Source organism: Pelecanus crispus, chromosome 1 (genome assembly GCF_030463565.1).
Source record: "Pelecanus crispus isolate bPelCri1 chromosome 1, bPelCri1.pri, whole genome shotgun sequence".
Taxonomy (NCBI): Eukaryota; Metazoa; Chordata; class Aves; order Pelecaniformes; family Pelecanidae; genus Pelecanus; species Pelecanus crispus.
Window position 1 is genome coordinate 106,576,406 of NC_134643.1, and position 12,474 is coordinate 106,588,879.

The following is a 12,474-nucleotide window of genomic DNA, read 5'->3' on the forward strand; positions in this document are numbered from 1 at the left end:
TTTACTCTAGCACTGCATTGCCGTGAAGCGTTCTCAGGGTTACATTTCTCCTGCTTTTCTAGTTAAAGGTGGTTACTGGAGATGCTGGACATGGCTGCTTGGTGATGCAATGATCTTTTCTTTCTATTCTTTTCCTGCAGGCCTTCCTGATCCTAGGAGTATGCACTACTATACTGCAGGAAATAATTTCCCTTCTTTTTCACTGCTGTCATGTTCCTTGATTACCATTCCTATTGTGTGCCGTAATTAGCCTGACTGATTTCTTTTGTTCACTACCTTCCTAAAACACAGTGATGTTCCCTTACAAATTAAGCAGTGCAGAAAACAGTATTTATACCATATCCTTTAAAGATTTATGAAGTCTGTCTAATTGTGGATTTTCTATGGGGTCTATCCCCAGAAGCTATCAACAAAAATAAAGACTAATTTGGGCATGGAGCAGTGCATTTGAGTACGTGTAGTTCCCACCTCAAACAATCTATTAGATTTCAGGGATCCCCACAACAGTCAGCAGCACAAAGCAGTGAAAAATAGTTGCTTGCCTCTTCAGAGAGGTGCATCCTGTTGTTTCTGTCTCTCTTCTTCCATCACTAATAAAGTACCCCAGTCTTCCAGCCATTTTTGTCACTTGCCATTTCTGCGAGACATCTTGACTTCCTGTTCTTCCCATTTCCACAAATATAACTGTAGTGTATTTTTATTCTATGGCTAAGAACAGCCTGTCTATGTATTATTGGTGCTTTGCACATTGTTGAGACAACTTCAAGACTGTGTGCCAGGTGAGGACCTTCCAGCATCAGTGTCCTTGCCAGAAACTGCTGACAGGGATCAGCAACAGTTATTGAAACTAGGGACTAGATTCTGCCTTTACCACCTTTACCAATTAACAAGAGGTCTTTGTGGCCACGTACAGTACATTTACAGTACATTTAGGCACGTAGGTTTTTGTTGCAAGGAGGAATCAGGAATCGTTGCCACTGTAAACAGTGAAACAGCTTCGGTGGTCCTGCTTGAAAATTTTGAGCCAAAATTTGCAAAGGTCACGTGTGGGTTTTTTAATGTGGTTCCTTGTGATAATGCCAGTGATGCAGCGCTGCAGTAATGTGGTAGTGCAGTCTCTGTGCAGTTAAAAACTGGAGGCTTCCCATTCTAATAGCTTCTGGTTTTTACCTAGGTAGCCTTTTTATTGACTCAGAAACAAGTATGTTTCTCTCAAATCACTGACACATTTTTCCTAGTCATAGGATAATCACTAATTTCTTCCAGACACATCTAAGTGGCACAAAAGCTGCTTTGGTTTTGATTTTAGCCTGAGTTTGTTTTTCTCTGTTGGAGCTTATACAGGCATAGATAAAAAGACCTAACAAAATTAAACTGTACAGTCATTTCTGGGTCCCCTTTTAGGAAAGTGTATCTGAGATAAGCACACACACAAAATAAGTTGCAGTAAGTTGCAATATAGCAACTTTCTCTAAAAAATTAACTGTATTGACTCATCGGTACAGTTTATAAAATGTGTTCAGGGGTATTTAAAGGTTGCAGACACTCTGTAAAGCAGTGTAGCCTGTATTATGAGTAGCTTTTAATTTTATGGATATGGTCTTGATCTGTAGTTTCAATGCTTGCTATTTCCAATCAAATGAGCCTCTTTTCAGCTGCTTATAATTTTGCCAATTTTGTATTAATTCATGCTGAAACATTCTTATCTGCCATCTACCTGTTGTAGTAGTAAATTTCATTTGCTATATTAGTTTCGGAAAAAATAATTCAGCTAGTTCTAAGAATTAAGTGAAAAACAAAGTTTTATCAGCATTGAAAACGTTTTCCATCTCTTTCTTTGAGTAGTACCTATGCATTTAGAATCATGTTCTTAAATTCTAGTCTATATGAACGTGTTTAGGATGCTTTTTTAAATTTTTTTGAAAATACAAAAATGAGTCCTTAGTCAAGATTTTTTTAGAGAGGAGGATAACAATATCAAATATACACCTATAGGAAAAATCTATAAATAAGGTGACAAATACAATGGGTAGGCAACCTGTGAAAGTATCATTCATGCTTGTGATTAACAAAGAATGAGCACCAGTTACATGTATTATGCCTACACTGTCACTTGTCTCCATCTTGCCTGTAAGTTAAGGGGAAGCCAGAATATGGACAAAAAGTGATCCTCCCAGATCTTGGAAAATCCTTCTATTACTAGGCAATGATAGCCTCCAGCAGCAATACAAAAAGCAGCTTACGTCACTGAGTAATTACTGCTCTGTATGAGAAAAGCAAAGTTTAATAAGATTGTTTCACACTGCAAAAGTTATTTGGGTCACCTCAGTGGCAAGCAAGGTGCTTCTCTTTGTTGTTATCAGAAGTCTTTAGTTGCCAACTTAAAAGTCTTTGAGAAGTAGCTGACAGCACCTTAAGAAGTGCAGAATAGTATTCGCCTGTGCCGTGTAGTACAGATCCCAGCCCTTTGATAAGCTATTGAATTGTACCTAGTATGACAGGCAGTGATAAAATTAAAATCATTGACTGTTCTCCTTGTCTGTGTGAAATTTTTGGATAAACCACAGATTGTTTAAAAACGTGGTATGTGACCTGAATCATTCCTCAAGTTACTGTATTGCAACTAATGTTTTGTACAGAGAAAAACTGCATTGATGTGAACTGAAAATACTGTTTGATATATACCAATTATCTCTTCTGTCATTTCTTCTAATCATTTTACTAAACAACCTCAATAGAAAATTGAAATATGGTAATGACAGAAAATAAGTCACTGGGGAAAAAAAAATTATCACAAAGAGAAAGAACACTTAATTTCATTTACCTATCGTCATTATGTAGTTATATTTGAGGAAGCAACGTTATACCTGCCTATTTTTCTTTCCTCTCCCTTGTTCCCCTCCGAAGTCAAGGGTGTGAGTAATGCTTTTATCTGTTATTCACCTCAGATATTGGAGAGCAGAAGATATTGGCAAGGGAAGAGATTGACTGGAGCATACAAACAAAGATGCATTTAAGTGCATGCCAAAATGCACAGAAATATAATCCATCAAATTTACCGCAAACAAAAAAGGAAAATCAGTCTATTGTCCCCCAAAATTTGGGTCGTTCTGCCACTAAGTTTTCTAGGGGTGTCTGTTGTCCCCTCCTTACCATCTGTAGGAACTGAACCAAACCAGAGACTTGCTTTCTTGATGATGCCTTTTATTCTTGTGGTTTCAACTAACCAGCATGTTCCGTAATTTATAATCATGGCTGGTCTTCCTTCCGTGGGTTCTTCATGATGCCTCATGTTTCTAACAACTCCTCCTGCATACTCTCACTATCATTTTGAACATGACCCAAAGTGAATCCCCTCTATTCTCACAGTCCATTAATGACCTGAATAAAACAAGGATCATGTGAAGAAAGAAAAGACTTGACATGACTTAATCAGATAGTACTCACATTCAAAGGTTTTCATCATAGCTTCATTGTCCTAATTCTGTAATATCCTAATCTTGACTTCATGATCATATTCTGCCTTTTGTAATATAGAATCTGCATCTTTTGTTACATTCTTTTCTCTTGTTCTTTTCTGTATACTTCTTTGTTCTTTTCTATATACTTTTACTAAAATATAAATTGGTTAAAATAATATTATAGTTCCTTATTTCTGCGCAGTGGTAGAATAGAACAGGCCTTATTGGATTGCCCTTTTTATAAAGTGATCAGATATCAGAGGAGTAAGACGACTTTAAAATTAGAATAATGGACAGACTATAACAAATATGAAAGATGTCAGTCTCACAGTGCATTAGTGGGTTTTAGTAAGCACTTTTAAAAAATGTGTGAGGTGGAAAAGCTTAGCAAATTATGTGTTTCAGAAAGATTAAAACACCTCTTCCACAGCTACTGATGGTTGCCATTCATTGTAAATGACAACAGAGTCTTCTCTGTTTTAATTTGATTGATGAGTTCTCAGCAAGCTATAAAAATCTCATTTTCATGAGAAATGTATTCCTACACACAGACCAACAAGTGTCAGACATAACTAAAAGTTGCTCCTAAGTTTGCTCTGGACTCCCCTTACTTCAACTAACTTGATAATGGTCAATTCAGATGTTTTAAAACCGAAACAACTGAAAACTGGAGTCAACTTCTTTCTTTCACAATGACATGCTCCCACAGAGCAGTGAAAAAAAGCCCCTTTTTTTTAAAAGCAACAAGGTTTATGACCGTAAAGATGAGGACCACATTTGCATTTTCCAGATTTCATGTCTATACATCATACCCCGCCAGGCTGGGGAAGAACTTAATGGCTGTAACAGCCTCCAGCAGTAAAGACTCTTCTGCCAGAAAGCCCACAGCTGCATTTTGTAGTAATCAACCCATGGCCTTGTTTACTGGACTGGGCAATTCAAAGGATCCTTAAAAATATTGTCCCATCCAGCACAAGAGGAAGCCCTCACTCCTCACTGCCTGAATAATGCTGCGAGACCAGGCGCTGCCGTCCGCCAGCCTACGCACAGGTCAGCCTTCGTCTGCCTTCCCCTGGATTTGGAAATGTGTCCCATTTCCCAGATGGGTCTCAGTAAAGTACGGCTTTCTCTGCACTTGCTATGGTATCTGCCCAGCTAGTGGTTTGGGTTGTTGGGGCACCAACGGGGGCTGGCACCTCCCTGGGGGGCAGTGGTGGTGGGGGCTCCCCGGGGGTGGCCGGGCAGGGCCTGGTAGCCGGGGCCTGTCCCACCATCTTGGGCCTTTGGTGCTGGGCCGGGCCCTGGCTGTGAGGCCCTGCCCGGCCACCCTCAGCCAGGGAGCAGGGCGCGCCGGGGTGCAGCCAGGGGCAGCCCCGGCATCGGGCACACCTCCCTGGGAATGGGGACAGGCGGAGGCTGGGCCAGGATGTTGGTCCGCGGGCGGGCCGGGCTTGCCCATGGCAAGGCAGGGCAGGGCTGTGCCGCGGCAGAGCTGTAGCCCAGGCAGGGACCAAGCCCTCAGCCAAAAGCAGCGCCCACAGGCAGGGGTTGGCCTCACGACCACTCTGGCAGGGAGCCTTTCCCCATGGCCCCAGCAGGGTGGGGCTGCCCTCAGCTGCTCTGCCCCCGAGCTGGCCCTGAGCCCCCCCAGCCAAAGCCCTGGCAGGGGGATGCCCTCACGGCCCTTAGGGATGGTAACAGCCATAGACCAACCATGCACAGGGAAGGGCGGCTTCCCGCAGCGACTTGCACCACACGCATACCATCCTGTTGGGAACAGCTAAGATCATATCTCATTTTATCAATAAGTGTACAGCGCACCTCTAAAGCTTTTCTAGTCTGCTTCAGTACCTCTGCAAACATCAACAGTGCTAAACTGTTTTGCAGCTGCTTGATAAATGCCTTCTCTCACTCTCTGCCCAGGCTGGGAGGCTAGCAAGCCATGAATCATTTTCTTGAAGAGTTCACCAGAGCTTTGCGTAGCGTTAATTTCTCTTTGTATGCATCTATGTGTAATACAAACAAAACTAAATGCCATAAACATTAAATAAGGAAAGCGATATTAATTGCAAAGTTTCTATCGTTTAAAAACCTCATAGTCAAATCCTGATAAAGTTGTAGTAAAACACATTTATAGATGTGTTATCTTTTATGAAGCCAATTAAATTATCAGTGCTTCTCTGCATGATCTCTGGTATTTCATCGGCGAAAACTTTAGTGTCTTTGAATTGTTCATTCAGATACCCCGCTAATTACTTAACCATTAAGACAATGTATTATCTTCCCCCAGGCTTTACAAAAGTCAAATCTCATACAGTTCATATAATTAGTAACTCACAAAGTCACTTCTGTTAGATAACGTTCGGGAAAATAAGATGCCTCCCAGTGATTTGGAAGTTAGAAAAAAATACTCTGTGGTAACAAAGATAAAAACAAACTTTAGGGTTTTTTGAATAGTCGTCATGAGAAGCTTTTTCAGACAGCAGCTTTTCATATTTTAAATTTTAGTTTACACTAACCTATGCATAAATAATTTATGAAAATGATAGATGTAATAACTATTAGCTGAGCAAAGAAAATGTTATCAGAAACACTTTGAAAATACTGATTTATCAACCCATACAAAACAAACCTTTCTGCATACATAAACATCTGGAACAAACTTTTAACTTACTTGTAATATATTTACATAGCGTAAAATTTTGCATGGGAGAGATGGCTTTTTTCCTTCTCCAAATAAAAATCCGCAACCCATTTATAATTAAAAGTTTTTGAGTTCCCTATTTGCCCATGAAGCAATTTGTGCACTAAGTAATTTTGTGTGGCTGAAACCACCACAGGAGAATAAACAATAGAAATAATAGGAAGCTAGGCAAAATCTGAGGAACTTGGTTAACATTAAGCATGTAAGCAAGCCTCTTGATTAATCACTTTACAGTCATATCCTAACCCTTATTTTAGTTAGCATGTGACCTTAGGACTCTAAAGTTGTGCTTGTGTATGGGTTGGTATCTCAACCTGCAGTCACACACAGTGATTTACATTCAGTAATGCAATCTGCAGTCTCGTAGCAGAACATTTACAAACCCCAGTTTTACAAAATGTTATGCATAAATCAGAATTACCATGTAATGCATATACCATTGAATCTTTTGTGCAATTTTCCTGTAAATTTTAATTGGAATTGCTGTGAGCTACAGTTGGCTTACAGTGGTCTTCTACAGCCTTAAGCTCCACGAAGACACCTAAGGCTGAAGGACCAGAGGGATTCTTTTTCTTTTCCTCAGAGGGAGACATATGTCTGAAAGCATAGCCGTTGAGGCATTTCCTAAATGGGCTTTTAAAAACCTGGGTAGTAACTCTAGTGCTTGCAAATTTTCTGTAGAAAATGGTAAATATAGCAATGGATTTTGTTAATTGTGCCACTGAAACACAGTATTTAGCAGAGTCTAAGCTTAGATATGTACAGCAGCTGAAGTGCTGTATTGCAGATTCATGCTGTATATTCATTGATTTTGATAGAGAATCAGTTTATTTTCTTTCACCTTGAATGCTGGCAATCAGCACTGAGTTATTCAGAGAGATGTTTTATACCAAGCTTGTGATCATTTGGTGGTTCTCAGCTTGTGTTATTTTATCTCATTTATGAAGGGCTGGGTTTTGTTTGAAAGTGTACAATAGTCTTGGTTGTGAGATTCTACATTTGGACGGGGAGCGGGTTATCAATAGCTTTGTAAACTTATCCACAGAAAAGCTTCCCTGATACCTTCCTCTGCCTCATGCGTGGCTTAATGGATAAATGTATTTGGGTTGACTTCAAAAGAAGTAAAATGATCCATTTATGCAGCCATTATTTTTTCCCCATCTTTTCCATGAGTATCTATGTGCTTTCTTTTAAGCCACATACCATATCAAAACCATAATTGCTTTAAATACATTACAGAATACCATTTCAGAATGAAACATCTACTTTTTTAAATTGGAAATTAATCTTCTCCTTGAGTTTTATTTTGAAATAGTGAACTGCTTGAAGTTTAAACAAACAAAAATTTCTCTTCAAAGAGAATGCTATGTTTCTTTTGATCCAAAGTGGTTTGTCATGTGGGGAACAGAAGGGAAGAAAGAATGATTTCAGAACTGACAGACAGGAATTTCAGAAGTAATAAGGATGTTAAAGAGCACTCATTTTGCTTTGACTGAAACTGTAACCTGGCATTGCCAACTCTTTAGTCACAAACTTCTTTGTATTGCACCACGTGTATGAAAGGTAGCTATTAAAAGCAAGAATTTAATATTCATCCTTAGATAAGCCAGGGCAGGGTTTGGGCATGAGAAAAAAGAAAGAAGCAGGTAAGCGTAACACCCTTCCCTGAGTTTGCCTTACCTCCTCTCTTCCTTCCTTCCAGCAAAGCTAAGAGGAGTCAGTGCCTAAGGCCTTTATCTACAATGCTGCCTTCTTTCATGCACCAAACCTGCTGTCTTTCTAAGCAGTAGAAAATTACCACTCACTATAATCACATTGTATCAGACCAGTAGCCCATCTTTCAAAGGGAAAACCCCTGCTGTTCCCACCCCTCTTACCTCTAACACCAGAAATACTTTTTTTTTTCTGTCAGTGACAGCAGGGCAGGATTCCTCCCTAATGTCTGTTCAGCAAAGTCAGAAGAACACACTGGGAGAAGAACTGCTGAAATTGTTGGGTCAAAATTAAACTCTTAAAATTACATTTGAGAAATTGGCTCTTGGATTCTGATAGGCAATCGACTGTTATCTTTTTCAGTCCCATCTTCTCACTCCTTTTTCCTCAGCTACTAATGAAACTTTTTATACCAAGCAAGTCCTTTGGAATCAGAAGCAAAACTGATCTGTGTATATGGTATCTATGAGTTAATATTTTTTAATAACTCAATATGAACTGACAGTGAATCCATAAAATGCATACTTTTGAGTACTTTTTAAAGAACACCTCACTTTAATATTGTTACTTTGTCTTATTACAAAGAAGGAAGTACTGCCTAGTTTCTCTAGCAATGTAAAGAAAATAGTCTTGAATATGTCAAAATGAGAAAAAGCCACATGGATCTTCGAAATTATATTTATAGCAATGGTTTCCATTTTACTGCTGGAGGAGTCAGAAGGAATATGAGTCTGTACAGTGTATACATGTTTGAGTTGCTCTTTCATTTGTTTCAGTTCTGGTTTTGGATTGGGAAGCCAGAAGACAGTAACTGCAATACATGCTGGCATGTGTAAATGTGGTAGCTGGCAGGAGAAAGAAAGAAATCTCTGTTTAAACATGTGCGATGGATGAAGTCTGAGGATGGTTTTAAAATAATATTTCAGAATGCAAACCTGGCAGATTTATGATAAAATTTATTTTAACAAATTGTTTCTGCTTTAAAGGCCAGCGAAAAGGCACGTGAAGTTGTGCTGTGGTTGAGAATGGCAGGAACCCCTGCTCCAAAGAACTGGGGGCTTGGTGAGCTCTGACCATCACAACATCCCGCATCCCCAGGGCAGCTGCTATCCAGGTTGTTTCCTGACGCAGTTAAGAGTAGCCTCAGGCTTGCAGTAGTTTGTGCTAGAGGGCATCAGGATCTCCTTCCTACATCTCTGAAGGTGGTTGTAGCAGCACCTCCCAGCCTCTCATGCCAACAGGGTGCAGAGGACCCAGCTGATGTGGCCCTTCTGTCAGAGGCTTCTCAGGGGACTATAGGCAAGTCAGACCCATCTATAAATATATAAGGATGTTGTCCTTGTCTCATCAAGGCATTGTGAGGGTAAACATATTAAGCATTGCAAGTCTTCATTACTTAAATAAGGAAGCCTTATAGATAGCTTTGGCAGATAAGAAGTTATCTCACTCTTTCTTATTAACAGATGGAACTTACATAAAACATAGATAATGTGCTTTTGCTTAGTGGTATTAGTGAGGTTGTCTAGATAACAATTTCAAGCAGCGGTGAGGACTGTCTGTAAATTTGGAAGCTGTCTCTTTTAATGATTTCCCATTATAGACCAAGAACAGATTTTTTTTAAGTCCATATACCAAAAGAAAAACTGTGAAGAATTGTATGATCAAAATAGCATATCTATCTAGGTCGGAAAGGAAAGAATGTGCATTATAACTGCATGGAACAGATTTTACTTATGACCAAAAACTTGCTTCTATTAATGGAACTCATTTTGTTGTTTTGCAGCTTGCAGGCCTGGATTCTATAAAGCATTTGCTGGAAATGTAAAGTGCTCCAAGTGCCCTCCACACAGTTTGACTTATGTAGAAGCAACTTCTGTCTGTCAGTGTGAGAAAGGTTACTTCAGAGCTGAGAAGGACCCACCAACTATGGCATGTACCCGTAAGTCTGATCAATACCAGTGTCTGCAATTCTCTTCTCCTGTGCCTCGTTTATTTATTTTTGTATTTTAAAAAAATGACATGAGTTTGTACATTGTGTGAAGAATCCCATTCAAGATAACTGAAAGAGACTTTTAAAATAAAAATTCAAACATCATATTTCTATTTAGTCTAGATATCCCTAAAAATACTGACATGTTTCTTAGTTTGGTGACTTTTTAACTTGTAGTTCTGAGAGATAATACAAAGTATGTAATCATTGTCATATAGATAACAATGTTGAGTTTGAACTACCAGTTTGTATTTTAAATACATGAAAATCTGCTTGTACAAAAACTTTCAAAAAACTGAGGAGTCACATAAAGAAAAAACTGATATGACATACTCTGCTGTCTCCCCAGTTTTAAATTAAAATTGTAAGACAAATATCATCCCAACACAATCAGATAAAAACTAAACTCTCTAAAAAAGACAAGAAAATCATAAAAAGAAAGGAAAAAAGATGTATCCAATCACAAGGAGATATAATTAAACTATCTTGCATATCATCTTCTTTCAACAGAGAGTTATTCCCTCTTATACAACTGTGACAATGAAAATCCTTTTAGTTTTTTGATAATTTTTAAAACACAACATTTTGTGATCTTTTACTAACCTAAATTTGTCATTAAGACAAAACTGATGCCCAGCCATCTAGGGGCAGAAATTCTGACTGAGAAGAGATTTTTATTGCTTTGATCAATGTGCTCATGTCTAGAAACAAAGCATAAATTTTCTTTGCACTTAATAAAATATTTCTCATGGTTTTTCATGCGTGGTTCATTACTCACTGGGTTTCATTTATTGATCATAAAGAAACTGTATGTGTTTAATATCAAAACTGGATACAAACAGCAGCATTTAAAAATCTGTGGGTGAAATACTATATTTACATATAAAATCCTATTATTTAATAAGGTCTGTTTGCAAGTTTTCTAAGATACCTAGTGTTCTGCGTAGCATCTTGTTACCTTTTTCAGTGGAGGATTTGATTCAAGTACATTTTTTGCCACTGTCCTCTTAAGAGAATTCTAAAAAAAATAACATGTTAAATGCATGAAGTATTTTAACAGACTAAGTATACAAAAAGCTTGAGAGATAAAACCATGAAAACAAAGTACTGCTGCAATAACCATCAGTGTAGAGTCATAATTTTGGTATGTTTACACTGCGTAAGGCAGCACCATGTAAAAAGAACTGAGCTGACACTGGCAGAATTGAACTACTTCTTGTGCTCATGCTGTGCTGGTCTCTCCAAATGGTACTGCACTGGGCAAATTGGGAATATACCAGGTAATTTGGAGGTGATTTACAAAGTCATAGGCACTCTAATCCTGAGGTCGTTACGTAGACCAAGACATTGTCCATCCACTAAATGGGAGTGATCGCCACCAAAAATGGCATTCCTCAGATCCAAGACACTTAGCAGAAATTTATCTAATGTAACCATAGGGTTTTTGGATGGGAAGGGTAAATCCCAGCCTCCAGCTACTTAAGGGACATAGGGTTCAGAGAGGCGCTCCAGTCTAACACACACAATATGCTGTCAGCTCACTTTGGAGCAAGGCACATAGGCCTATCTTTTTGCACAAAACATGTGAGGGAATAAACAATGTTGTTCCAGACTTCCCGCAGGAAAATGGTGATTACAAATAATTCCACTCAAATGAGTGCCCCAAGCACAGGCCATTAAAAACTTACCCACAGAACTAACACACATCCCAGGCGCTCTTGACAGTTTTGTGCTTAGAAAGATGGTTTCACTCATGCATTATGCAGATGTGGTTCCATATTATTTATGTCATTGATTTTTCATCTCCAAAAGACAGTTCTTCTCTGAAAAAATTATTCATACATGCCATTATGTTTCCATAATTATCTTTCAGGGCACAATTTTAAGCCCTGCTACCCATTAGTATTGATAAGGTAGGGAGGAGCATGAAAGCCCTGTGGCATCAGGGAGCAGATACCTACAACACCCTGGTGCTTTCCGAACAAAAGCCGGGTGCTGAGAGCTGCTTTGGCCAAAAACTGTCAAGGAGGACTTGCTGCCAAACCTCTCCATTCCTGCTGAGGATGTCAGCCAAAGCAACCGAGTGGAGGCAGGGAAGAAATCAACCGCAACAGAGGTACCAGTGCCCCATCTCACCCCAACTTGGGAGAAATAAGAAATAAAGGAGACAGTGAACCACATTCTAGTTTCTGCCTTGCTCTTGGTTCAGTGCCACCATGCATTGCCTCCCATTCAGCCTAGACGGCAAGGGATCAGTACTTCATTGACTGTAACAGCAGATGTATTCATCTTATACCTATGATGATGATTATTTCACTAATTGCCAGCTCTGCAAATGACACCAAGACTCTTGACAGACAGACTGCGTTCTTATCTTCTTGCACATCATCAGTAATGAAGAGTCTGCAGGCCAAATTATTCCCTAAGTGATATCTTTAGCCCCGCTTCTTTCAAATTATGCTCTCAGTTATTAAAATTATGTTTCTGTCATAAATACAAGCTCACTGCCTTCCGTAAGTCTGTGCAGATGTGGCTAATTTAAATTTAATAAACAAAGATACAGATATGAGTAGAATTTAGATTGTTCCTTCCAAACTGTCATGCTC

General features: G+C 39.1%; 1 protein-coding gene across 3 annotated transcripts in view; it reads left to right on the top strand.

Moving 5' to 3' along the window:
* Positions 1-12,474, top strand: part of EPHA6 (EPH receptor A6) — a 536,584-nt gene that overhangs the window by 279,686 nt on the left and 244,424 nt on the right. For all 3 annotated transcript variants that reach the window (XM_075709685.1, XM_075709691.1, XM_075709700.1), the window contains one exon: positions 9,662-9,817. In XM_075709685.1, the coding sequence (XP_075565800.1) occupies positions 9,662-9,817 (156 nt within the window). The remainder of the gene's footprint in view (positions 1-9,661; positions 9,818-12,474) is intronic.